This window comes from Rhinatrema bivittatum, chromosome 2, assembly GCF_901001135.1.
Source record: "Rhinatrema bivittatum chromosome 2, aRhiBiv1.1, whole genome shotgun sequence".
Classification (NCBI taxonomy): domain Eukaryota; kingdom Metazoa; phylum Chordata; class Amphibia; order Gymnophiona; family Rhinatrematidae; genus Rhinatrema; species Rhinatrema bivittatum.
The window spans coordinates 601,129,865-601,155,847 of NC_042616.1; the positions used below are offsets into that span (position 1 = coordinate 601,129,865).

The window sequence follows — 25,983 nt, forward strand, 5'->3', positions numbered from 1 at the left end:
GTTGTCTGCAATCCACAGACCACTCATGCAATTATAACACTACCGAGGGGGGCCCACCAATATGTCCTGGATTCCCAGAAAGTAGGTTATCTGGAGATGGGTATTGTGATAACTTGTCCACAGCCAAACTGAGGGCTTCTGATGCCTGTCTCCCTGCTGGTTTATACAGAACATGACTAGTTGTTTGTACAACTGGTTCAAGATTTTCCTGAAAAATCAGGAGAAAGCTCTTGGAGCATAGCATATGCTCACAGTTCCAGGTGGTTGATTTGTAGATGATTTTACTAGAGATCACAATCTACTGGGACATACAATGCAAGACTCATCTTTAGAATTTACAGATTCATCTACCACTTTGGGGATGCTCTCATCCTGGAAGTCACTAAGATTTGGTGAGAATTCTGATCCCATTGTTTTAAAGGCCCCAGATGTGCAGATGAGTCAGAGGAATATGTACCATAGCTATGATGCATCCAAGGGTACACTGTGGCCAATGCTCAAATAGCAATGCAGCTCTTTAATCAGGAAGATATGCCTTCTAAGAAATTCTATCCAGGCTCTTATGACCTGAATTCATTGAGCCAGAACCAGGTTAGACTTGGAAAAGTTGAACAGGAACCCTAGGGACTGGAGGCATTGTATGGTCTTTGAAGGACTTCAGAAAGGAATGAACACTCCTATCACCCAAGAATGGTAACACTCTTTGCTAATGATGCTGTGCTATTACCAGGCATTTTGTGAACTCCTTGCCACCACAGAAAGGTCAAAGAGAATCACCTTGAACTAGTAGTATACATCCTTCACCACAAACCTGAGGAACTTCCAGAGGACAGGGTGAATGGGAATGTAGAAATTAAGCACCTTTCAGATCTAGTGCACACAGCCAGTCCCCTGGGTGAACGAAAGGGAGAACAGTTGAAGCTCATCTTGAATCTACTTGTCCTTTGAGGAAAAAAAAAAAAAAAAGTGAAATGGTGATAGAAGCTTTACATGTGTCTAATGAAATTGTCCCTAAGATGAGTCACTGATGGTTCAAGAGTAATCTCTAAGCCAGATAATGAACTGAGGGGCTCACAAGGCAGCATATAGGAACTCCCATGTATGCTCAATAAAGTATTTACTGAACTCCAAGAGCTGGGGCCATATCTGTAGTCACATGACCGCACCCAAGCATCATGGCCAATTCATAGTTTGTCTATGGCATGGACATCAGCATGTCGAAACCTAGCCCCTGCTGCTCAGCACACCAAGGTCTGTAAATAGCTAGCACTTGATTTCTGTAGTAAAGAAAAGGCTGGGTGCTAATTTTTAAGCTTAGCTGCCTTAATGCTGCCGAGTGTCTAAAAACTTGAGTAAAAATCGTTCCTGTGTAACTTGCCGCATTTGCTCAAGTCTCTCTATGAGAGACTAAAAGTGGGGTGGGGAGGGGGGGTTGCATCCTTCAAGGATACTATTAGGTGCACATTTTGTTTAGGTTATCAGGACTAGAGAAAAGATGGCTTTTAACATTTATCACAAGACTAGTAAAGACAAGGTAATGTGTTAGAATTTCACATTTTAACATCTGGATAGTAGCAGGTTTATTTTGATGAAAAAAAAGTCAGGTCACGGGCCTTGGTGCCAGAACCAATCCTGTATATTTTTCCCATAGGAAACTGTGAAAAAGGAGGTATCAATAACTTAAGACATGGTTTTCAGCAATAAATGACGACTTAAGTCAGAACTTTCTATATCTAGTTAACTATGTGACTGTTTTACTTGGAAATTCTAAGCCAGATTTAGAATTGAGCTCAAGATCAAGCTTTTTACTAGTTCTTAACTAGAAAAACAAATCTCATATTTAACAGTTGATGTGCATATGTTGTGTAACAGACCCCTTTGTTACAATTAAGGCCTAGGTAAACCTTTAGTTCAATTAATAAGATTGCAGGTTATCATTCAAATGCAGCCACTCCCTGAGGGGTCTGGAACAGCCATCTCCCTTGTGAATATATAAGAGAACTCGGGAGGCAGACCCTTATGGGTTGCTAGGAGTTTTGCTTAAGGTGATTTTTCAGGCCCAGTCAGAGAAGCCATACAAACCCTGCCTGGGGATACTGACTAGGGTCAGGAGGGGTTCCTTGTCCAGTCCACTCCCTGGCTGGTTAAGATTTTCTCAGAGTATATTTTTCAGGTTTAAGACTAAGTGGTAGGAGCTTGTACATCACCTGGGCCCAGGGAACCCTGTTTCTGAGGCTGTGCTGGTTAGGGAAGACCTGCCCACCATACCTTCCATGAGGAAGGAGGGGGTCATTGACCTGCTGGAAGGAGAACTCCAGTGTTAAAGTCAGCTGAAGGAAAAAAAAAATTTCAAGATCCAGCAGGAAGTTTTGGCTGCCCTTCCTTCCTGTTCGAAGGCTTCCTTCAAGGGGATCCCTCCCATCAGGGATCCAGAAAGAAGAAATAAAGAGACTAAGAACCAATGAGATCCAGATCTGTAACCATAAGAGAAACAAACCACCAAGGAAACCCATCTGGTGTTTTCACTACCTTGGGACAGAAAGTATAGTTACTCTACGACAGACTTGGCAGTTTTAACTAGATGGGAAGGGATTTTGACCAAGCTAATGAGACCCTGCCAGTTAACCAAGCCTTGAGGGTGGCTGTATAAAAAGAGGACACACTTGTTACTGGGCCCTGAAAGTAGTCCACCCTCCCTCCCAAAGGATCCTGACCCTGGGGGGAAAAGGAGAAACATGTTAGAACTAGCCAGGAGTAAATCCTGCCCTGAACCAACGATAAATCCTTGCATGGCCCCACTGGGATGGGGTTACATTAGTACTGGCTATTTTTATATACACTTATTCAGGAATTTCTGCCTGTAACCGAAAGGTATCATGGAGACAAAAAACTCCAGAGACCCTGAAAATCTGCACTTCGACAGAGCACATATCTGAAAGGAATTCACATGAACTGATTCTTAAAAAGGTAAGCAAATTACTGAAGAGAAAGAATGATCCATATTATATGCAACCTAAGATTGTATTCCTCCCCTTTAAAAACACTGCTTTTTCAGTAAAATCCATCGAGAGCACACAAGCAAGTGGGATGACTTCCATCTGGTCGTGGTCCAAAGCAGACATGTCATGTTTTCACCAGCTGCACACAAGTTTATGCTGTGTGCATGGCCCTCTTGGGCCAAGCAGAACTTTAAATAAAACATTTTCCATTTTATATAATCTCTTGAAGCCACTTCAAGCTGTGTTTCAGAGAAAAATGCTTTAACTATCTTACAAATGCTACTGTTATCAAGGGAGTCTGTTTAATGGGTAAAAACTAGAAAGAGAATATATAATTGAATGCACAGTTAAAGAGAATTATTGCCCAGTCTGCTTTTACAAAAAAGTGAGTACACTTTTTAAAATACTTCAACAGTACATCATGATTTGTCACCTGTTATGTACCAGTTTAGAGAGCAGATAAAGTAGCTAGCAAACCAAGTATGCTTTTTACCATACGTCCGGTGAAGGCTGAACGATGCAGCGGCGTGTCCCCAAGATCATTCATTACATTAACTTCAGCACCAGCCTGCCAAAATACAAAAAAAAAAAAAGCTACCATTTATCCAAGTGCCCTTCTACAATACACAAATGCACAGGATCAGACACTGCATGTTTTTCAGAGAACACGTGGGAAAATTACTTAACACAAAACTACAGATAAGGGAAAAGAAAGTGGGATGAATTCTTAATTGTGAAAGCTTGGCAATTTCCCCTCCCAGCACACATGAGCTTGTTCTGTATTACATTTTCAGTTATGGACTAGCAATTAGAAATTGCACTGACTGGGCTTCAGCCACACCAGCTTTAAAAATGGTTTTCTGTTGCTGTAATTTTACAGTGGTTTGCTAAGTTGTGTGCCCTTTGATTTGGGATTTTCATTTTGTTTAAAAAAAAAAAAAAAAAAAAAAAGAGGAGTCAGACCCAACAGGATCTGTGGTGGTATCCATTGTGGGGCAAGGCCTGCTGGATCAATGGGTCAAGCTCTGCTCAGCATTGTGTACCCAGCATTAACCAGGAGTTTCTATACCTGGGATATCTACATGCTAGAAGGATAGTTTCAAACCCTCAAAAGTTAAGGTTCAAATCCCAGCATGACTAACATTTCTTGTTTGTTGCAAGTTACACAAGCTATTGTGAACCACCAAAAACTATGGGATTAGTGGAATATAAATGAGCTCTCTGCAAAGTGCATTCATAAGACACTATCTGTATACAATAAATATCTGTGTACACCAACATATACTATTTCCCCAAAAATAATTAAACTTAAAATATACCTGCAACAAATGCTCAACCACATGTCCATGCCCAAAGTAGCATGCAAGGTGTAGAGGCGTCCAACCCAAGTTAGATTTACTTTTGCCTGAAAAAAATAAAATAAAAGGACACATGCTCATAGCAAAAATGGAGAGAGAAGATGAAACTTATTCATCCAGTAATATAAAGAGCCAAAATCCAGTTTGTTAAAATCATTTAAAAAAAACGAATAGTGGGTTTAGTCAGTCGAATTAGAATTAACAGCATGCAGAGGAAAAACAAAAAATGCTGCATACTAATGCTATGGTAGGGGAGGGAAGGAAAGGAAACCACATATCACTAAACATTTTCAAAACAAGGTTTAAAAAAAAGTGTTACATCTGGTAATATTCACCCTCCTGACAAGGTTAAGAAAAAAAAAAAAATCTTACAAGAGTACTGCTTGAACATCTTATGCTGCTACTTCCTATGGTACCCAGTTTTAAAATGTTACCATGTGTAAAGAGAACGGGTCATAGCTCTAAATATCATTGTAACCATGGACAGCAGGGTATACGAACAGGACTGAAGTCTGAATCCTTGAGCCATAAGTTTCACAATGCAGGGCTGGTACAGGATGACAGACACTAGAGAAAGTTACTGCCAATACCCGGCAACATCAAAGATCAACCTGGGGGACTAGCAGAAGACTGATGAGAAACTTGCTGCTAAGGAAAGACAGTGAGTTGTGAAACAAGACTTCTCTGATTAAAGCGGTCAAGGTAGGATTGAGGAAGGAGACAGTGCACAGATGTTTCTAGTCTATAGAAGAATTTATTCCATGCTCATTAGTATGATTAACTGCTTCAAAACCAATAGTTTACATGCTGAAAGTTACAAGAGTTTAAATCTATTGGACATTCAAGCCTGCATTCACTAGATGGCACCACAGGCCAAACTAAACTGATTATGCAAATTACCAAATGCAGTAATGTCACAGAATAAAGTAGTAGCTAATTTCATAGACTTACCACATACTGTATGAAAGCTTAATTTTAGCACATTATGTAAACTAGTAATTCGACCCTATGTACTGTAGAACAGAGCTTACAGCTCTCCCCCTGATTTGGTCTCTATTTGCAATTAAAAAGTTCCTAATAGAGAAATGTAATCTTACACAATAATTCTTTCCTTGAATCCTACTACACCAATCTAGATACATAGGTTTATTCCCCTTACCAGCATAAGACAGAGGACATGACTTTTTTCTGCAATAATCACTGGTATTTAGAGTATGGTGCAGTCCAAGGTCAGTATTCTTATGAGGTAGCAATTTGTAAAACTGTAAGGGGATCAACGAAAAAACAAACAAACCACACAACCTACCTCATCACACCTAAGGTGAGAGGAAAGAACAGGAAACAGGGAACAAGAGGATTCTGTAGAAGTTTTATTAGACTACCTGTGGTAAAATAAAGCAGGTTCTGAAAAATCCAAATATCACCTCTTTCCCATAACGAGGGCCCCAAATCTCCCAGAAGAGTCTTGGGCTGTTTAGTAGGATTCAAGGTTAGGAAATTCAGGTAAGATTAGAATTTCTCCTTATCCTGCCATGTCAGTCCAGATGTGTGAGAAGTCCCCAAGCCCAACTAATCTGGGAGGGAAGAAGAGAAGGCCACTCTTAGGGCTGGATTTTAAAAGGGGTATGCGCATAACCCTTTTAAAACCCCCTGCGCGCGCCGAGCCTATTTTGCATAGGCTCGGCGGCGCGCACAAGCCCCGGGACACGCATTAGACCTGAGGCTTCGCAAGGGGGGCGTGGTTGAGGCCTCCGGACCAGCCCCCGGGTCAGGTGATGTAGGGGGAAGGTTTAGATCGGGGGGGGGGGGGGGGGGGGGGGGGGGGTAGAAGGAAAGTTCCCTCCAAGGCCGCTTCAGATTTCGGAGCGGCCTCGGAGGGAACGGGCAGCCCGCACAGGGCTTGGCGTGCGCAAGTTGCACAAATGTGCACCCCCTTGTGCGCGCCGACCCCGGATTTTATAAGATACGCGCGTAACTTATAAAATCTACCCCCCAATATACCAACTCAGACGGCTGCGTTCCTCATTTGCCATGAGGACACAGGTCTAATACTTCATGAAAGAAAGCAAGACAAAGCAGCTGCCTTGCGATGGCCATAGCTTTCACACACAGACGGCTGTGGAAGTCCCCTGGACCCAGTCAACCTTTCAACATAAAAGCGGAGGTAATTGCTCCTTTAATCCACCTTGCCAAGGTTAATTTGCAAACTGACTTGCCCTTATATAGTCCAAACAAAACATTTGCCAGATTTCCAGAACAAAATTAGTAACCAAGTACTCAAACATCCAAGAGTTGCAAAGACTTTTTACCATTGTACTCCTTTTTCAAAGACACTGGCAGAAAGTGTCTAGTTTAAATGGAATGCAGAAGTTAAGTTTAGGCAAGGAAGCTGGTCAAATTGAGACAAAAAAAGAAAAATAAGAAGCTAGAAAAGGATTCCAGCATTACAAGGTTTTCAATTCAGAGGTATGCCTAGCTGAACAAATGGCCACTAGGAAATTCACCTTCAGAGTTGGTCTCTCAAAAAGCATGCTTAAGGGCTTTCAGTACTAGACTGAGGTACTGCTGGCATAAAGCGTGGGTGCACTTGTTTGTCCTAGAAGGAAATGAGACATCTGGCTGGGAAGCAAAGATCCCTTGAACTCTACCACCAACAGGTGATAGCTGCCACATGAACCTTCAAAGAAGATATGGCCAGTCCTCTGGAGACAGGTTAAAAAACATTAGAAATGTCTACTCACCATTGCTTGCAGCATATTTAAAAAAAAATAAAATAAATACAAAAATGCCAGACCAAACATAAGCCAATGAAGTTGAAGTCTTACAGGCTTTCAACAGGAGTAGATAGAGAATGTGTACCCCTTCTTGCATAGATTCAACCTATCAAGAGCCAGGCCTTCCATGAGAATCTGACAGCCCCCAACTGAGTCCCTGTGAAACAAAGTAGAACATCTGCAGCTTTACCAGATCTGTGTACCAAGGTCTTAGCCAATCTGGAGCCACTAGAATGACCAGCAGGTCTCTCTCTCCTTCCTATCAGAGGCTTGGGAAGGAATATGGTTTTCCCTCCAGCCACGTCTGAACTAGGGCATCTCTTCCCTTGGAATCGGCCTCTGTTGACTGAAGAACCTGTGAGTCTTGGCATTCTTTTGCATCGACAATAGGTCCATGCAGGAGGTGCTCCATCGATCTACTATGTTCTGAAAGACTTCCCAGCTGAACTTCTACTCTCCAGGATCTAGAATGCTACTGCCGAGTCGACTAGATGTTTTTCAGCCCTGTAATATGTGCTGCTGCAATTTTACAGGAGGAGATTGTTCCACCCACTGAAATATAGGTTCATCTCCTAGGACACCCCTCAACTTCAGGTACTGAGAGACTACTACTTACCTGATAATTTCCTTTTCTTCAAGACAGATGAATAAAGAACCAGTGGGCTATGCACTTCTACCAGCAGATTGAGACAGAGCAAGCTGACACCACAGTATATATACTCCTGCAGTGACATCAGCCTGCCAGTATCTCTTCAAAAGCAAATGTGGACAGACTAGCAAAAAAAAAAAAAAAAAAAAAATTGTTTTTAATTAAAAACAGAATACCATATTAAAAAAATGCTGAGCCCAGACAGAATGTATTAACACTAGTCTAAGGACTAGATTAGCACTTACCAGTAATCCCTGAAACATGTAGCCACACAGGACCATAACAATCGTTCGGCAGCCAATGGTGGGAAGCTGGATTAATCTGTCTGTCCTAAAGAGGAAATTCACGTAAATAGTAGTTTGTTTCTTAGCATCCAGACGGATTAATCCAGAACCAGTGGGATCTACCCAAGTTGCACCAGAACAGCACAGGAGGTTGCCCCCAGTACAGTCAAAACCACACGTGCAAAGCTGCGTCCTCCCAGGCCTGCACATCCAGATGATACTTGGGGAAAAAAGGAGGACTGTCGCAGTTCAGCAAATGTCGACATGCGACAAATCTAACCTCCGCCCACGACACTGCCTGAGTCCTAGTGGAATGAGCCCTAACTTGAGTGGGCAATGGCTTTTTGGCTGCTACATACATGGCCGCAACTACCCCCTAAATCCAGCAAGCTATTGTAGTCTGCAAAGCTGGTTCACCATGTTTTCCTCTACCATGAAGGACCATCAGGCAATCTGTCCGAAAGGTTTAGAAGTCTCCAGATCTCTTGCCATCCAAGTGATGCAAGAGGCAGTATGCCTATGCATCTCTTTAGACAAGGACGGTAAGGAAAGGGACTTATTCAAATGAAAATATGAGACCACTTTAGGCAAGAAGGAACAGTACACATTTGTATCGCCCCTGGAGTAACCCGAAGTAACGGCTCCCGACAAGACAAGGCCTGCAACTCAAATTCATCCTGCAGAACAAGCTGCCACTAGAAACACTTTAAGGAAAGGCTATGCAACAGTCAAAACTTAGGGACTACCAAGAAATCCAACACCAGGTTAACTGCAAGGGAGGATGAAGATGTTTCACTCCCCTCAAGAAAAGGGCTACCTCAGGATGAGAAGGATTCATTCACCTGACCTCTGAAACAAGCAAGAGCCACTTCAAGTAACTAAGGACCAACCCTTTATTCAACCCATCCTGCAAAAACAAAATGGGCGGGATCCCAATTGAACGAGGACCCACTTCTCTCTCTTCACACCAAGCCTCAAAACACTCAAACCAGCACATAGGCTAAGGAAGTGGAGAACTTTTATGCTTGTAGCAAGGTAGCAATCACCACACAAGAATATCCATGCTTTTACATGCAAGCCCTCTCAAGGGCCATACCAAAACAAGAGTCAGATCTTCATGAAGGGCAGGCCCTTTCTGCAACAGGTTCCTGTATGGTGGAAAACAAGAGGGGGTGTTTCCACCAGGAGTCTTTGCAAATTGGTATACCATGGTCTTCTGGGCCAATCCTGTGCAACTAGAAGCACCATCCTTCCCAATAGGGGCCACAGGAGAAAGGCATACAGCAACTTGCCTTCTGGCCAGACCTGTAGAAGAGCATCAATCCCTAAGGACTTCAGATCTCTCCTGCAACTGAAGAATCAAGGAACAGTCACATTGCGAGAAGTCGCCAGCAGGTCTAGAAATGGAAGACCCCAGCAATCCATTATCAGCTGGAACTCCTCATCTGACAAGACCCATTCTCCTGGGTCCAGACTCTCCATGCTGAGAAAGTTTGCTCTTACATTGTCTTTTCCTGCAATGTGTGAGGCTGAGATCTGAAGATGCACTTCCACCCATTCCATAAGTTGGCCTCTCTTGCAATACTTGCTGGCTCTTGGTTCCTCCCTGCTGATTAATGTAAGCCACCGTTGCGTTCAACATTCGGACCACTCAACCCTGCAGCTAAACTAAGCACACTTACCACTCCAACCTTGGCATATACAGACTATCCTGTAGAGGGCAGCCAACAATGCAGAAAAAAAAAAAAAAAAAAAAGAGTGCATGAAAGTGCTGCCACGGCCTACCATGCAGTGCACACAGAAGAGAAGCTTAACAGCAAGGCCTAGCCCAGCGGGGCCACTCAACCCACCAGGCTGCCCAGTTCCCCTAACCCCCATGGGAGCAGGAACTCATGTTGGGACAGTGTGCTGAGCATGAAGATCAGAGGAAGTCCTAAACTAACCCCTCCGCTACCTTTAAGGGACCACAGAAGTCACCTCAGGAATTCAATTGGGGGAGGGACCATTTGGTCTCACTGCAGGAGAGTGGGGCAATTAATTTTCCTTTTCAAGTTCTCCTTCTAAAAGCTGAAGCAATCCCCAGTAGAGAGATGCATGTCCATCTGCTGGAGACAGAATACTGACAGGCTGTCACTGCAGGAGTATATATATACTGTGACATCAGTTTGCTCCATCTCCACCTGCTGGTAGATGTGCATAACCCAATGGTTCTGGACTCAAATTCCTGAGAGCAAAGCACTTGAGCTACCTGATCCTAACCATGCACTCTGCAACCTGTTAAACTCTCATCCATAGAGACCCACAAGGGTGTTTCCAGAGTTGTTCCCTTCATCAGATTGTGTGGGGTTGGCCACCAGGAGAGGCTCTGTCTGACTGCAGAAGAAGCAGCAGAGATTGTGGAAACCAGTGAGAGAGAAGGGGACATTTTTAGAGGATGCATGTGAACGCTAGCCATGAAGCCCAGGAGCTGCAGATAATCCCAAGCTCTGGGAGCCTCCACAGCACTAAATCTCTCCACCTGACTCACAAGCTTGGCCACCCCTTACAGAGTCAGATAGACCCAGCCTCCCTTGGTATCAAGGGATTAGAAGGGAAAAGCCTGCTTCTTGTGAAAGCCACTCTGCTAGATGATGTCCTGAAGCTCTCAATGGGACTTTGCTCTGATCAAAGAATTGAGATACAGAAGGACCATGATCCCTTCTTATGAAAGCTTGCCATCACTACCATTACTTTGGTAAAAACATTCTTTGAGCTGTGACCAGAGCTAAGGGAAGCATTCAGAACTGTTTCCCCAGTTTGGAAAAGGAAAAAAAAAAAGGGAAACTTGATACCCTTCCCTGATAGAACATGAAAATATGACTCACCCTTTAAAATTTGATTTATATGCCATTTTTCAGGCATTTTTCAAAAGCAGATTACATTCGGTATTGTGTACCATCATTAATACAGATCAGTCTCGCCATACAGAAATGAAAGATGTGAAGGCTGTTTACTCCTTTCGGAGCCCCAAAGTAAACCACGACTTTGCACAATTCCAGCATCACAGCCTGCAAGAGAAGCCTCTGGAGGGTAACAAACTGCCACCTTCCTGGCAGGATCATAAAAGCTTCAAAAAAAAAAAAAAAAAAAAAAAAAAAAAAAAAGGCAGCAAGTTCTCGAGCACAGCAGAACTGCAATAACTCCAAGACCCACTGATCCAAGAGTTATGTGGACCCACTCCTGGTTAAAAAAAACACAAAAAACAAAAACATTTGCTGCAGGAAGCTGCCTACCAGCATCACCAAGGGATGGATCCACTGAGCAGACCCAGAAACATCAGGTCCTGGATTTATAGCACCTTGAAAAGGGATTTTTACCTCTGAACCTGAATGATTGGGAGGGCAACTTCTTTTCATAGAATCACAAAACCAGCTCCAGCCTCCGCTGGCCCAGTAATAAATGCAAGTATGTACCCTCCAGAAGCTGCTGCAACTTTGGCTCTCCCAAATTCTTGACTAGCTTATATCTACATCTTCATCAAAAATGCAAACTCCCCTTAAAAGGAAGTTTGCGGCAGCTGAAGCCCGGATTGAGAGCCAGTGGGTGAGGAACCTCCCGCTAATATCATCTTTACCTCCTCCGCTCGACCCCGACGTCACCAGGCGGGGCCTACGCGCCATAAAAGCGGCGCGAAAGCGGAGTTTATTCGCAGCTGAAGCCCGGATTGAGAGCCAGTGGGGTGAGGAACCTCCCGCTAATATCATCTTTACCTCCTCCGCTCGACCCTGACGACATCACCAGGCGGGGCCTACGCACCATAAAAGCGGCGCGCCACTGCCGCACCGCCAAAGCCGCGCGCGGCTTTGTCCAGAATAGACGGAGTAGGCGTGAAACTCTCGCCCGCCTTCAGTTGCCATAGAGGAGAAGGAAAAAAAAAAGAAGTTACACCGCTTTAGTGGCTTGGCTTGCTCGAGAATCTCGGGAGGTTTATAATATCCATGCCTCCAAAGAGAAAAAGTCGAGTGAGGGTATTTCCCTCAACACCCTCCCTCCCACACGGGCAAAAAACTATCCCCCAACTCACTACTATTTACCAAGAAGGAGGAGCTAAAGTCCCCATTGATGATGCGCTGTTGGGAGCATCGCGTTTGTCCAGGGAAACATCATTGAGCCCTCCAGATCTGAGGACACCACTTGCTCCAGGTCAGTCTCCGCCGCTTGCGACCACAAATTTGCACACAGTACCGGTGAGTCCAGTGAACAAATTGGAGGGTGTGGACGCAGTGAATCAGGAACTGGGTATAACCACCAAGCATGGGAGCTCAATACTGCACCATGGGGGTCCCCTATAATGCAAAACCTTTTTCAAGGTAGAGAAAGACCACAATTAATATCTGGTGGATCTATAGTAGAGGAAGATCTAATAGGGGCACAAGGTGAAGCTGCGGTTATTGATCCAATTAAGGAAGGCCCGGTGACGTTAGATTCTCTCTGGGAATTAGTAGCCTCATATAGCCCATGTTTCCAAGGGCTTACGAGGCAGCTTAATTCAATGTCTGAGAAATTGGATAAAGTAGCCCAGGAACACGATGTAAGAATTAATGAAAATTCAAGCAGGATTGTGGAATTACAAAATGCAGTAAAATAGTCTCAAGATATATGTCAAGTGTTAATACAAGACAAACAAATAACTAATAGAAGAGTGGAATTCATCAAGAACAAACTTAGAAGATTGAACTTAAGACTTTTGAATTTCCCAAAAGTAATAGGGGAATCCCCCCGAATGACTTTAAGGAGATATATTTTAGAAGTCTTGAAGATGCCATCTGATCAGGTTCCATGTATAAATAAAATTTACTTTCTACCATTTAATAGAAGTAGGGAAGGTAATCCACCACAAGTAGATTTAAATAACTTGACAGAATTATTAGAATCTTCTACAGAAATATATGAAAGGGCGACTTTACTGATATCCTTTGTTACAGAAAAAGAAAATTAGGTCTTACCTTAGTTAATTTTCGTTCCTGTAGTACCACGGATCAGTCCAGACTCCTGGGTTTTGCCCCCCCTCTAGCAGATGGAGACAGAAGTTTACAAACAAAACTCCGCCTTATCTAGGCTGGTGCCACCTACAGTCTGGCAGTCTTACTTAATGTCAAAGCAGATGAAGCCCCAAAATTACCACAAATGAACTATATACAGGAACCTACCAACCAAAGTAACAGCTCAACTATCCCCCAAATGGGACCAGAACCAGAGCCATCGATAACGAAGAAAAGAGACAACAGAGACAGAATGGACAGAAAGAAACCATACCGTCCTCAGACCGGACTCTCATACCGAACAGTAGAATCGACGGGCGGGACTCTGGACTGATCCGTGGTACTACAGGAACGAAAATTAACTAAGGTAAGACCTAATTTTCTTTTCCCTGTACGTACCCGGATCAGTCCAGACTCCTGGGATGTACCAGAGCTACCTTAACTAGGGTGGGATCCGGAGAGTCCCGCTCTGAGCACCCCTGCCCCGAAACCGCCGGAACTCGGCGCACGCACATCCAGGCGATAATGACGAGCAAAGGTATGCAACGACTTCCAGGTCGCCGCTCTACAAATGTCTTCCGCCGAAATATGACTGCACTCCGCCCAGGAGGCAGCCTGCGAACGCGTAGAATGAGCCTTAAGCCCCACCGGAACAGACTTGCCCTGCAGCAGATATGCGGAACCAATGGCCTCCTTCAACCAGCGAGCAATGGTAGTCTTGGAAGCCGCCTGACCGCGCCGAGGACCGCCCCACAAGACAAAAAGATGATCCGACCTCCGAAAAGGGTTCGTCACCTCAAGATAACGTAAAAGGGCTCTCCTCACGTCTAGCCGCCGCAAATCTCGATAATTCGGAAGCGACTTATCATCCTCAGAAAACGCAGGCAACTCCACCGTCTGGTTGAGATGAAAAGCCGACACCACCTTAGGCAAGAAGGAAGGCACCGTACGAAGCGACACCCCCGAATCCGTAATCCTTAAGAAAGGTTCCCAACAAGACAAGGCTTGAAGCTCCGACACCCTCCTCGCCGACGCCACAGCCACGAGAAAAACTACCTTCAGCGTCAAGTCTTTCACTGTAGCTCCGCGAATAGGCTCGAAGGGAGCGGAACACAAGGCCTTCAGAACCAGATTCAAACTCCACGAAGGACACGGAGAACGGAACGGAGGACGCAATAGCTTAGCTCCCCGGAGGAAACGAACGACGTCCGGGTGTGCAGACAATGCCACCCCGTGGACCTGCCCGCGCAGCAAGGCAAGTGCCGCCACTTGCACCCTGAGCGAACTGCAAGACAAGCCTTTCGCCAAACCATCCTGGAGGAAAAGCAACACCTCCGGCACCGAAGCCCGCGTAGGCCGAATAGCCTGAGCCAGGCACCACGTCTCAAAGACCGTCCATACTCGCACATACGCCAGAGACGTGGAAGGCTTGCGCGACCGCAACAGCATTGTGACCACCACATCAGAATAACCCCGTTTCTTCAACCTACGCCTCTCAAAAGCCATGCCGCTAGACAAAAGCATTCGACCTGGTCGAAACAAACGGGACCCTGATGTAGCAGGTCCGGCACATACGGAAACCGCAGGGGAGGCCCCAGCGCCAAGTTCTGAAGATCCGCGAACCACGGCCGCCGCGGCCACTCGGGTGCGACTAGAATCACGGGCGACGGGTGAAGTTCGATGCGCCTCAGCGTCCGACCGATGAGGGGCCACGGGGGAAAGACATAGAGTAGCACCCCTGTCGGCCAAGGCAACGCGAGGGCGTCGACCCCTTCCGCCCCCGTCTCCCGGCGACGGGCAAAAAACCGCGGCGCTTTGGCATTTTTGAACGTCGCCATCAGGTCTAGCACAGGTGTTCCCCACCTGGCGCAAATGCTCCGAAACGCCACGTCCGCGAGTTCCCATTCGCCTGGATCCAGCCGATGGCGACTCAGAAAGTCCGCCTGAACGTTTTCCACGCCCGCAATATGCGACGCCGCTATGCATTGCAGATGCCGCTCGGCCCAAGCCATCAACTGCCGCGCCTCGGCGGCCACCGGCAGACTTCTGGTGCCGCCCTGCCGGTTGATGTACGCCACCGTTGTCGCATTGTCCGACAGAATCCTGACCGCCTGGCCGCGAACCAACGGCAGGAACTCCCGCAGGGCGAACCTCACTGCCCTGGTCTCTAACCGATTGATGGACCACGCCGCCTCCGTCGGGGACCATGTGCCCTGCACCGAACTCCGGAGACACACCGCGCCCCAGCCGTACAGACTGGCATCCGTGGTGACCACCGTCCACGAGGGCAGAGCCAGCGAAATGCCCTTGGTCAAGTTGTTGTGACAGAGCCACCAGGCCATGCTGGAATGGGCCGAAGGTGGCAGCGGCAACGGCAGATGAAACTGCTCCGACACCGGGTTCCAGCGGGAGAGTAAGGCCAATTGCAACGGTCGCATATGCGCGAACGCCCAAGGAACCAATTCCCGCGTGGACGTCATAGACCCTACCATCTGTAGATAGTCCCAGACGACCGGCATGGGCTTGGCCAACAAACGCCTGGCTTGACACTGCAATTTGATTCTGCGCTCCTGCGTCAGATAAACCATGCCCTGACGCGTGTCGAACAAAGCCCCCAAAAACTCCAGGGATTGCGACGGTTCTAGCCGACTCTTGCCTCGATTGATCACCCAGCCGAGGCTCTGCAACAACTCGATCACTCTTTGAACCGCCAACCGACAGAGATGCTCGGACTTCGCCCGAATCAACCAATCGTCCAGATACGGATGAACCAGGCACCCCTCCTTGCGAAGATGAGCAGCCACCACCACCATGATCTTTGTAAAGGTCCGCGGGGCTGTCGCCAGCCCGAATGGTAGTGCTTGAAACTGGAAGTGCTGCCCCAGCACCGCGAATCGAAGGTAGCGTTGGTGATCCGCGCAGATCCCGATGTGGAGATACGCCTCCGTGAGATCCAGAGACGCGAGAAACTCCCCTTGTCTCACGGACGCGATGACCGACCGAAGCGTCTCCATGCGAAACCTGGGGATCCGCAAGCACCTGTTGACGCCCTTGAGGTCGAGAATCGGACGAAACGTGCCCTCTTTTTTTGGTACCAGGAAGTAAATTGAATACCTGCCGCTGCGCAGCTCGTGGAACGGTATGGGCACGATCGCGCCCAGGGCTAACAGATGCCGGATTGTGCCCCGTAACGCCCGCAGCTTCTCTGAAAACCCGCCGGGCGACACCATGAAACAAGGCGGGGGCCGCCGTGCAAAATCTAACGCGTAGCCGCGATTTATCACGTCCAGCACCCACTGATCCGACGTGATCTTGGCCCACTCCCCGGCAAACTGCGACAGCCTGCCGCCGATCACCGGCACCGGAGCGTGGGCCGGCAGCCCATCATTGTGGCAGCTTCCCGGCCGGGGTTCCGGACCCGGTCCCGGGTCTACCAAACCGGCGCCCGCGAAAGGACTGCGTGTACGACTGCTGCCTAGCCGCATTGTGGCGAAAAGAGGAGACCGATCCTCGCGCATTACGGGGCCGACGACCTCCACGGAATCTACCCCGCGTGGCCGGCGTCCCCCGACGCGGCCTGTCCTCCGGCAACCGATGGATCTTGTTCTCGCCCAAAGACTCAATCAAATCCTCTAGCTCCTTACCAAACAGTAACTTCCCCTTAAATGGCAGTGAGCCTAAACGAGCCTTTGACGAAACGTCCGCCGCCCAATGGCGGAGCCACAACAAACGCCGAGCCGACACCACAGAGACCATCGCCCGTGCCGAAGAACGAAGCAAATCATGAAAAGCATCCGCGCTATAGGCAATCACCGCCTCCAGACGAGTCGCCTGCTGCGCTTCCTCCGGCGACAAACCTTCGTTAGCAGAAAGCTGCTGGGCCCACCTAAGCCCCGCACGGAGGGAGAAACCGCTACAGATCGCTGCCCTTACACCAAGCGCGGAGACTTCAAAAATTTTCTTAAGCTGCACCTCCAGCTTACGATCCTGCAAATCCTTGAGTGCCGTCCCTCCCGTTACCGGGATGGTGGTCCTCTTGGTGACCGCCGCCACCGCAGAATCAAGTTTCGGAATCTTAAGGAGCTCGAGCGCGTCCTCCGTCAGGGGATAAAGCTTATCCATGGCCTTAGCCACCTTCAACCCCAAATCAGGAGTATCCCACTCCTTAAAAAGCAAATCGGACGCCGAAAAATGCAATGGAAAAGCCGTCGGTGGTCCCCTCAGCCCCAACACCACGGGGTCTGTGCGTCCTAGGCGCGACTCCGGTCGTGGCAAGTCTATCGCCAACTCTCCGAGGATTGCCGGAATCAGCGGCGCTAATTCGTCGCGCCTAAACAAACGCACCACCTTGGGGTCATCGCCATCCGTCACGTGGAGACCACTCGACCCACTAGCTCCCTGATCCTCTTCCCCGTCAACGCCCCGCGGTTGTGATTGTGGATCCGGCGCCTCCGGATCCCCGGATTCGGAGTCCGTCTCGGCATCCCCCCGCGGAGCCCCCAAACGGAGCGGGCGTGCTCCCACCGGGGGATCCGAGACCGGGAGGGACCTGGCGCTCCGTTTAGGCTCCGGCCCCCGAACCGAATCCGGCGCTCCCCGCGATCTTTTCCTGGCCTGCCTGCTCGCTTTAAAAGCCTTATGCATAACTAAAACAAATTCCGAGGAAAAGGAGTCAGAGGAGCTGCGATCCGGATCCTCCTCCGGATTGCTCACAGCAGGAGACTGGTCCCCCTCGGAAACCCTCCGCTGCGGGGACAGGGCAGGAGGAGCGTCCTCCGCTCCCCCCGGCGACGGGGACGCCGCACAGCCAGGCCCCGCCGAGCCCAAAATGGCGGATCTTCCCGCCGAAATCGCTGCGTCCAAAATGGCGCCCGTTCCCGCGCTCCGCGGGAACGGACCTGCTACTGCCCCCGACTTGCGTCCCGAAGCCTCCGGCGGCCGCTGCCGCTCCGAACCGGGTCCCGCCGAAACGCCCTCGCCGCCCGAGACACAGCCGGAACAAAGGCTGTCCCGGGAGAGGCGACGGGCCGCCCCGCAGGCCCTGCAAACTGGACGCCGCGGCATGCTCCACAGAGAAGGAGCAGAAAGAAAAAACCAAAAACGACCACCACCCGCGGCGCCGCTCCCGTTCCCCCCCCTCCGCACGCAAACGAGCCCGAACAGGGAGAGAAAGGGAAAAAGGAGAGACAGGCAAGAAAAAACAAACAAAACTTTTTTTTTTTTTTTTTTACCGTTCGCCGCCGGCTCCGGGACCACCTGGGGGAGTGAACCGAGCTCCCCGGTTTCACCCCCAGGCTAGGAACGCTGGCAAGGGCCCTCAGCCCACCCTCAGCGCGCTCAACTCCCCGGAGGAAAAGCTCCCCCGGGAGGAGACAAGCTCGGACCTGCAGGCACACAACTGCGGTCCCAGTGTCAAGAAAAACTTTACCAAACCAAAAACAAACTAGACCTAACCAATAATTTTTTTTTTTTTTTTTTTTAAACTAGGCCTCAGCTCAGACTGCAGGTTTTGCACCCTCTCCACCTGCTAGGAGACAGAAGAAGACTGCCAGACTGTAGGTGGCACCAGCCTAGATAAGGCGGAGTTTTGTTTGTAAACTTCTGTCTCCATCTGCTAGAGGGGGGGCAAAACCCAGGAGTCTGGACTGATCCGGGTACGTACAGGGAATGGAAGTTAGCTTGTTTATGAAGTGTTATTTTCAACATATTAATGAAAGTTTTATGGGTCAAAAAATCCAAATATTCCCAGACCTATCCAAAACTACTCAGGAAAGGAGAAAGGCCTTCCTTACTATGAGACAAGAAGTGAATACTCTTGGGGCAAAGTTGCTTCTAAGATACCCCTGCAAAGGGGTGGTTACCTTGAATAGAGATGTATATATTTATGCCCCGGAACAACTTAGAGTTTTCATAGACTCTAGGAAGGTGGCCTTTACAACCTCCTCTCCTAACCAGGGAACGGGCTAGATATCCAGATCATATGAAAGTGTGGTAAATATTTAGGAGTGACTTATTCTTTGATTAGATATCTTTGATATCCTTTCTATGTAACTCCCAATGACTCTTGTTCTCCTCTATTATTTTTTATTATTTTTCAAAACGTTAGTGGTCTGAATACTAGATGATGCCTTAAGTTGTATTTCTAGGTTGAAAACAATGTTACAGAATTTCTGTGCAAAGTCTTTTTTGTAATGATTTAAAAAATTCAATAAAGAATAAATTAAAAAAAAAAAAAAGGAAGTTTGCACAACTGGGACTTGGAGCATACACAGCAGCCTCTGCACTGCCACCAACCTAGAAGGAATACCAATAAGCTCATACAAGGCATCTGTTAGAAGTGCATCAATTCCAGTCGAGCTGCTGCACTCACAAGAGTACTCGTGCCACAGATGGCAGTTTGGGAGTGACAGCAGTAAAAGAAAAAAAATATTCCAACCGAACTTTAACCTTCCTACCTTAAGGGTCCTTAAGTGCTGTGTTCCCTTCAACCAGTCACTGCACGTGGCATCCACACTGTGGCATCTGAAAGGAACAGTTCATGGCATCCAGAAATAGCAGGTACAGCCTTAATTCCTTTAGCACCACTCTTGGTAAGGAGGGGACCTCTCACTCTGCCAAGCAGCATGTCCTCCACTTCCAGGTTACCAGAAGTGCTTTGGACAACTTGGGCTCCCTTAAAAAGAAGGCCCTACATGGGAATCTCTAACATCCTAAGATATGAGGCCATCTGAGAAGTTATACACCACCTCATTCTTGTAAAACAAGTGGATGACAAGTCATCCTTACCCTCTGAAGAGGCTTCTCCCTCCTATAAGAACCCATAATCAACATTTTTCTTCCAAGTCAGCAAATGGGGTACTTCCACTAGAGACTCCACTGCACCAGGTAGATCGGATGAGGGGCCTGGGAGAAGACTGACCTGAAATGCCTGCTGCTCCCCCTTCACCAGGTCTCTGAATTGTGCAGAAAGCCTGATGGGGGAATTTTAAACGCTCAGGGGGTAAAATCCTTTGGAGCGGGGGGGGGGGGGGGGGGGAGGAGATGAGGCCATTGAGCCTTGCAGAAAGCTCCCCAACATGGATCAAATGCCCCCCCCCCCCCAAAAAACCCAAAAACACTACTACCTGGCAACTTGGAGCAGAAGAAATAGGCCACATTCAGAACAGCAGCCGTTCCCACAAAGCCAACCACTTCTAAGCTGGAGCCCAGAGCTCTGCACAGAATGGTATCGATCGCAGTGGCAGAACCAAAGGAAAGTCCACATGTTCAGCTGCTGCCAAATTCAGCATCTCGGGGGCCTTTAACTTCTTCCAATTCTTTGTGCAAGCAAAGCAGGAGCCGCCACCATTACCACAGGCTCTACAACAGCAGCTACTCTGTCATGGGGATCAGCCCGATAGAAGTAGCACAGGAGAGCGAAGTCCCAATTCACCACATACTTGCATCCCGACTCCTCCCCCCCATGATTTACCCAGGGCAGACCTGAAAATATCAAAGTTTTGCTCTCCAAAGCTTTTTTTTGTGGGAGCAGCACAGGAAAGGGACAACTTCTGACAGAAGATCCTTCTCAGAAGGACAAACTGACCACCTGGCTCTATCAAGTCTCTTCTGGATAGCTTCAAAAGGGCAAACTGGGTGCCTAGCCCACTCTGCTCAAAAATAGATAGGCAGTGCAACTACTAAAAAAAAAATTCACTCCACCAGAATTATCCCTGGATTTCTTACACTTGTGTAGGTAATCTTACGTACATGGAGAATTCAGTTTTACCTAAACAAGGACTTGAGGATGTCTCCCAGCAGAAAGGAGACTTTTCTTATGACACCTGTACTTTTCTGTGCTAAACACACTACAACGATCACAGTGGGTAAACTTGATTATGCAAGAAGTGTCTCAATTGCATCATTTCATGCTTTGAAAGAGTCTATACATCATTTGCTCTTGGCCATTACTGTATGTAGGTCGGATAAAAAAAAAGGGCTCATAGAACACCGTAGTTGCCTCAATGCACAGGTGAGAAGCTTGTTTGGTTTCATATTGTGCACAACATTCATATGTTTGATCAGCTACATTGCGTTATGATTGAACAAGTTTGTTAACACATTGGCAGGGAGGGGATATACAGAAATTTTTGAATATTAAGGAACACTATATTTGAATATCAGAGCCCTTTAGCTTGCATCGTGAGTTGGAATAGAACTAATTTAATCATATATTATACAGAACTGCGACTGGTTATTAGATGGAGTTTAAAAACTGCATTTTTTTTTTTTTTAAATGTGCTTAATTAGAAGGGACAGCATGAAATCTCTCTCAGGCTCTTCAGATCCATTGCACTTCACAAGTTGAGGAAGTCATGTTAGAGAGTCTTGGCACTCCTGAAGCAGTTTTCAAAACATGGAGCCATGTGCTGTCTGGAATCTTCAGTGAACAGGAGACATGACTTGTGCTTAAAAATACTAGAACTGCACTCATTTTGATTTAAAGTGTATTTGTGGTGAATCTGCATGGGAGATACTGAAAATTTTTCATGAAATAAGGGACTGATTACAAGGAAAAGTGCTTCTCTAACAATATTTTTTCCCACATATGACTGTCCCTCAAATGCTCTAAAGGTCTTTACTACAAATGTGTTGAGTGCTAGTTTTAAGAGTTTGATTTCCACTAGCAGTTTAGATTGTGTTATATAAATACAATCAAGATAAAACTGTAGTTAAAGTTTTTCCTCAACTACAGAACATACTCTTTTGAAAAAGTTGTTCTTAGTACCAATTGAGTGTTAGCACTGTCAGGATTCCTTCAGTTTCTGCCCAGTGCATCTTATAGTATCAGAGACCTCCTACAACCCAATTATTTGAGCCCTTAGAGACTAAGGCTTCAAAATATAAAATGAACAAACAGAAAAAAAAAGATCCCTAATGTATATGCAATTTTTTTTTTTTTTTTTTTAAAGTAGAAAAAGTCAGAGAAACAATGCTGGATTGCTTTCTGTAACAAGTAGAAGATCGATGCACGCCTCACTTAAGATGTGACCAAGCAGGAGGTACTTCTGTTTTGAGTCAGGTTAACTGGATAATCAGCTGAATGTCAGCAGGGCCTAGGAAGGGGAACCGTTTTATGTCCCAACCACTTAAGGGGAGAGAATTTTCTGTCTATAAATCTATTTAATACTGTCTGCTAAACAGGCCTAGAAAACAGTGACATCACAAAAGTTGCAAAACAGAGATACTGTTAATGAAGTTTAACTTTCCTGAAAGTTTTTAAAATTACTGGGGGCTTCGCTAACCATTCCTACCAGTGAGTTTTCTTGTTCTGGAGTCTATGCTTGAGCCAGATGGAAGATGAAAGGAATGGCTGGGTGGGGCAATAAGACTTTGGTGACCGAAAGAAAGGAAGAGCTGGGAGAGAGTTAGAAAATTCTTCATCCCCGTACTTTTTCTAACATAGTAATGATGGCACAAAAGTACCAAATGGTCCATCCAGACTGCCCAGCAAGCTTTTCATTGTAGCATCTGCTACTCCATGCAGGATGCCCCCATGTTTCTCTCAAGGGTAGTAACTGTGCCTCCATGCAGTTACCCCAAGCCTTATGATAAGTAACACTTACAATCAAAGCCAAGCAAATGTCAAACCCATAAATTACTGCGAGCAACTTACATTGGGTGAGGACACTTCTTGATAATTCAGACCATGCTGCTTGGTCACGCTTTGCTTTGGGACGTGGCCATAGAAGTTGTCCTTTGCTTTCCCCATGTCTGCGTGTCAGTCCCCCAGACTGTAAAAGTCAGGGCCCATATTTGTTGTCTCTCTCACGACAGAGTGTGCTGGGACATCAGGGGGAACTCCCAAGAAGTGGTGAGAATGTTCATGCCAGCTTCAAAATGTGTTTTATGACTCCGGGACCTGGATGTGTGTGAGTTATGGAAAGATGTCTTCCACCTGCTCTATTGAAGTGGAGCAAACAAAAAAAAAACCAAAAAAAGAGTGTGTGGGAGGGGCAGGAGCAATTGTGGTGATAGGTGGTATGTGCTGTAAGGCAGAGTGCATACCTGTCCCCCTTGCACTCACCACCTGTGTGTGTGTGGGGGGGGGAATGGGGGCAGTGTCAGGAGGAGGGTATGCACTTTCCCTCTCCATGTGCAGAGTGGGGGGGGGGGGGGGTAGTTCACATCCTTCCCCCACCCCCGCACTTATGTTTTCCCTCTCCCTATATGTGCTCTGGGTGAACATCAGTACACCCCTGCATGCACAGACATGCCATGCTCACCTGGAGCCCTCAATGTTTTTAGAATATATCAAAATTGTATTGGAACATTTGTTTCATACATGTCAAAGCAAGCCAAACATTTCCACCCTGTGACTTTCAGTTTTTAGTAAACTTCATGCTAACTCAATCAGCTTATAGATATAAGCCATTAAAAAGGGGAAGGAAAAAAAAAAAAAAAAAGTTACACAATAGCATTAACCCTCCCCAGGCTGGCAGGGCCAGATTTGGGAATAGACAACAAGCATAATGCTATGGCACCAAGTTCTAAGGATACCCAAACCTGGTACTCCCCTTGCTGTTCTGATTTCTGGGGGCAAAACCCAACATTCCAGTTGCCTATAGGCTCCATAATCTTAAAATTTGACCCTGAAGATAGGACCCCTGTCACTTAAAGCCTTGCCTTGATTAAAAAAAAAAAAAAAAAAAAAATAGTCCCTGAGCTTTTAATTTATGACTCATCTTTTAGACTATTTACCACCACAGACCCTATTCCCATAAGGATTAGGGCACAAGGACATGTCAGGCTTCTGGTTAATCAAACCACTGAACTCAAAAATAAGGGCAGTGAGTAAAAAGCAGCAAAGTAAAACTAAAAAAAAAAAAAGTTTACAAAGAGCCAAAAATCCAACCAACCGAGCCCCGATAGACCCCATGATCTGTGGCCTTTTGCTGTTCTCCTGGAATGTCACACCTTCCCCACAAGTGCTCTCTGTGAAATACGCCTTTACTTTACTCTGCCTTTCATTTGAGTGAGCATGTAGCAGTTTGAACAAGTAGCCTATTCTTGTTTTTGTGGGAGACTAGATGAATATTTGGATTTTGCAGTATTCCTTGTTAACTTTAGCTCCTTCCAATGCACTTCTGCTTTTGTACTTTAGACACTTTTTTTTTTTTTTTTTTTTTTTTAAGTACAAATAAGATAACCCACACTATGCACCAGGCGAGTGGCAGTGCTGCATGTGAAGAATCCTAGCTTGATTCCCAAGTCTGGACCCTGCTCTAGATTGGAGAGGTGGAGTCCCAGCTACTGCTCAACACCTAGAAACCAAATCCAGAACCATGTGAACATGGCCCCAGGACAAGGATTATCACTACCATGGATGTGAATAAACTAGGGAGAGCCCAGAGTGGCTGTGAATAAAGATTTTTGGTACTGCAGCTTAATAGAGACCACTTCTGACCAAGAAGGAAGCCCATCCCCCCCCCAAAAAGAGTACCTCACACCATTTACACATGTATTTTTCTGTTTCCACATAAACCACCAGTTCTTTATATTGTCACACTGACTACTTGCAAGACAGACTTACATTTGATTTACTGATGGGCTGTGGAACGTTTCAGTGCAGAAAAGTTGAAAGTTTTCAGTCTTCTCTACATTAGCAATTCCCAACCAGTGTTACCACCCTTCCCGAGGGTGAACAAACTCTTCCTCTGCCCTGGCTTGAAAATACAGATAAGCCCAGGCAGAACACAGAAGAGCTGGTGGAAGCACTTGCGGGAAGTGACGAGAGCCTCCGCGTCCCACCCCTGCAGCCTGGAAGCGGTGTGCAGTGGGTCCATGCACAAGGAAAGGAGTCCGTGCTGTGCTCCGAAACAGATGCGGCATAGGCCCAAGCAGGGCATAGAGCAGCATCAGCTCCCACAGCCATGGGGGTTTGGAGAAGGGGCCTGCTGCACCCTCACTTGTTCTTTGGTGGGGGGGGGGGGTGAGAGAAGTTGCTAACAAAAGCCCCCCTCTCCTCCTGCTAAAATCACAATCTCTGCGCACCGGGAAAAATCACTCATGCATAGGGAGCAGAGGATTTTTTTTTTATCCTTATTAGTTTGAGTTTCTGCTCTTTTGAAATATTTTATTGGTGTCTGGAAATTTGAGAGAGTTTAATTATTGGATGTTCTATTCATCAGCTGTTTTGAAGTGTGCTTTTTATTAGTATGGTTTTACTATTGATTTTATATTCTTTGATTTGTTTTGCCATTTTTGCACTGCATGCAATTGGGCCGCTCAAGACGTCACGTCTTGAGCGGCCCAATTGCACGCACAGGGGCCGCTTTCACCCGTGCAGGCATCCATCTTCGCCTCCGGGAGGCAGGCGAAGATGGCAAACAGGCAAAGTGCTGGAAGAAAGTGGAGGAGGGGGGGGAAGAAAAAAAATACGGGAAAGCTTCAAAGCATGTCAGGTCAATCCAGTAAAGTAAAGCAGCCTTGCTTTGGGAGTAGGGGAGAGAGTACTGGCCATCCTGACTGTCCACTTCGTTGCAATTTTTTTTTTTTTGAGCTTTGATTTTTAGATTTTTTTCCGCTTTCGTTGCTTCAGGAGGAGGGGGGAGAGGACTGGGGCTGCCCCGGAGACCAGCATCCATTGACGCGGCCAGGGCAGGTGAGCGGGGCTGGGGGAAGTTTGCCGCCTACCCTTACCCCTGCCTCTAACGCAGGGGTAAGGGTAGGCGGTAAAAAAAGCGATAGTCGGGGCGCGCGTTACTGGATGGTAGGGAATAGCTAATGCGATAGTTTACATTTCATATACATGCCGCATGCGGAATGGGTTACCCGGGGATTAAAGGACGCGGTAAGAGTAGGTTAAAGGGGATTGTGGATCGCAGGAAGGGCCAACGTGGCCGGAAAGTGAGTAGAA

General features: G+C 46.9%; 1 protein-coding gene across 1 annotated transcript in view; it reads right to left on the reverse strand.

Annotated features, from left to right (window-relative positions):
* Nucleotides 1–25,983, reverse strand: part of OSBPL1A (oxysterol binding protein like 1A) — a 546,359-nt gene that overhangs the window by 503,895 nt on the left and 16,481 nt on the right. The window contains exons 3-4 of the mRNA XM_029591150.1: nucleotides 4,319–4,404; nucleotides 3,493–3,567 (exon numbers count right to left, since the gene is read on the reverse strand). Coding sequence (XP_029447010.1) covers nucleotides 3,493–3,567; nucleotides 4,319–4,404 — 161 coding nt within the window. The remainder of the gene's footprint in view (nucleotides 1–3,492; nucleotides 3,568–4,318; nucleotides 4,405–25,983) is intronic.